Source organism: Amphimedon queenslandica, unplaced genomic scaffold (assembly GCF_000090795.2).
Source record: "Amphimedon queenslandica unplaced genomic scaffold, v1.1 AMPQUscaffold_6138_Cont21900, whole genome shotgun sequence".
NCBI classification, from domain to species: domain Eukaryota; kingdom Metazoa; phylum Porifera; class Demospongiae; order Haplosclerida; family Niphatidae; genus Amphimedon; species Amphimedon queenslandica.
The window spans coordinates 1-1,811 of record NW_003553567.1 but is presented as its reverse complement, the minus strand read 5'-3'; the positions used below and the strand labels follow the sequence as shown (position 1 = coordinate 1,811).

The window sequence follows — 1,811 nt, the reverse complement described above, 5'->3', positions numbered from 1 at the left end:
CCACCTCAGGTCTATAGTTTTGTATATGGACCTGTTTAGTATGATATATAATACACATATGCCATGAATTTAGTTATGCATATTTTGCATGTATTTTTGGTATGGTGAAATTAGTACCAAGGCAACATATATGCTGTGATTCACAGCACCTCCTTATAACTGACTAAATAACATCATGTCTGCAAAAATAGACCCTGAACTGGACGATATTCTTCAAAAGCAGTTGGACAAAATATCAGAATGCTTGTATGATCGAAAAGTACCTAAACTTATAAGCATTATTAATGTACAATTCTTTTTATATAGAGAATCTGACTACCGGTATATCAAAAGATACTCTACAATTGGTCAAAGCAGAAATGGTCACAGGCAGCCTACCATTCAAATATCACAAAAGATGACTGTTGACTATAAAATATTTGCTGAAATTGTATCACAAAAACTGACTTATATAGCACAAAAATAATAATGATTTTGTATAATACATAATTGGGTTTTATTTTTTTAAAATAGAGTTTAAATTTAGCACTTAAATTATTCTTTTGACCACATACAAACAAACATGCCCTATAATCTCGTAGGCTGAGCCCAACCAAGACAATCCAGTTGGCAATTCAGTGTTACTTTTTAAAATTTAGTACACCTTAAAAATTAATCAGACACAAAATTCTTGGGATAATTTACAAAGAAAAGTCCACTGTCTATGTCAAAATAAATACACTTTTCATAGACTTGATGCCTTGAAATGTTTAGTCTGATCTGATTATGGTAACTGCAAAATAAAATTACATTTTAATCATTATGACTGTACTATGTGTATACTTACTCGATTAAATGAAATTGAATAATGTTCGGCAATAACAAAGAATAATGCTCATGTACTACTACTGTAAATGAATTCTCATCTCTAAACTCATCAATTAATCCAAACTTCATTTCATCGTCATCAATGAAGGTAATGGCAAAATCAGACTTTCTTTTTGACCTACATACATGCAAATTAACATCACTTTGATACACACAATGCATATACTTAATTTACCCAAAAAAATCACTTTTCATATACCTTAAGCCTACTATTTTTAGCATCTACTAAATTTAGCTATATTAGCGATAGAGCTTTAAATCGCTAAATTAAATAGACGCCAAAATAATTATTATTCATTATAATGGTTATTTTTTATAGTTAATTTAGTTAAAAATGCTAAAATTAGTAACGCTAAACATGACTTTTGCTGATTTCACTAAAATTAGTAGATGCAAATAATAGTAGGCTCAAGGTAATTAAAAGGTTATTGGCTGGGTGAGTGAAATTAGCTTAGTGGCACAAAAAGTAAAAATTCCAGCTATGATATGTAATTAAGAATGGTCACCTTGAATAATGTCTTGTAGTAATTCTTCCTATTCCCTTGATATAACAAAATTTTTTGCTCTCATTATATCTGTGAATGAAAAATGCATTACTTGTAGCATCATTATGCATTCTAGTATGATAGGAATAGCCATGGAACTTGGCACATTAGTGGGATATGGCCATGGATTAGAAAGATGTGATAGTTACATGTTACTAATAGCGTTTTGTGCTATTGTCATTAGGAATAGCTATAGACAGCACATACAATTATTGCAATGTCCATAGAAAGTTTTTATGACCATTTTTTTAATTTCAAAAAGTAATAGACCAATTCAAAATTAAGCGTGACCATAGATTTTATAAAATCTGTCCAACACTGATCATATGCATTATAGTTACAAATCAATGAATTAGCATCAGTGCATAACAGTTAAAAGTCATGAAGTTAAGCACAATA

The 1,811-nt window shown here is 29.8% G+C and overlaps 1 protein-coding gene across 1 annotated transcript; it reads right to left on the bottom strand.

Annotated features, from left to right (window-relative positions):
• Window positions 1-638: 638 nt before the first annotated feature.
• Window positions 639-1,501, bottom strand: LOC109592155 (uncharacterized). Its single transcript, XM_020007691.1, has 3 exons — window positions 1,374-1,501; window positions 827-985; window positions 639-772 (listed from the first exon to the last, which is right to left on the bottom strand). The coding sequence occupies exons 1-3, from the start codon at window positions 1,481-1,483 to the stop codon at window positions 652-654; spliced, it is 390 nt and encodes a 129-aa protein (XP_019863250.1). The 5' UTR covers window positions 1,484-1,501; the 3' UTR covers window positions 639-651.
• Window positions 1,502-1,811: the final 310 nt, after the last annotated feature.

Excerpts from the sequence above, each read along its gene's own strand:
- LOC109592155 (XM_020007691.1), bottom strand. The coding sequence starts at position 1,483 with ATGCATAATGATGCTACAAGTAATGCATTTTTCATTCACAGATATAAT. Across the intron at positions 986-1,373 it reads ACTACAAGACATTATTCAAG|GTCAAAAAGAAAGTCTGATT; the intron begins GTGACCATTCTT and ends GCATGTATGTAG. Across the intron at positions 773-826 it reads ATTCAATTTCATTTAATCGA|TTACCATAATCAGATCAGAC; the intron begins GTAAGTATACAC and ends TTTATTTTGCAG.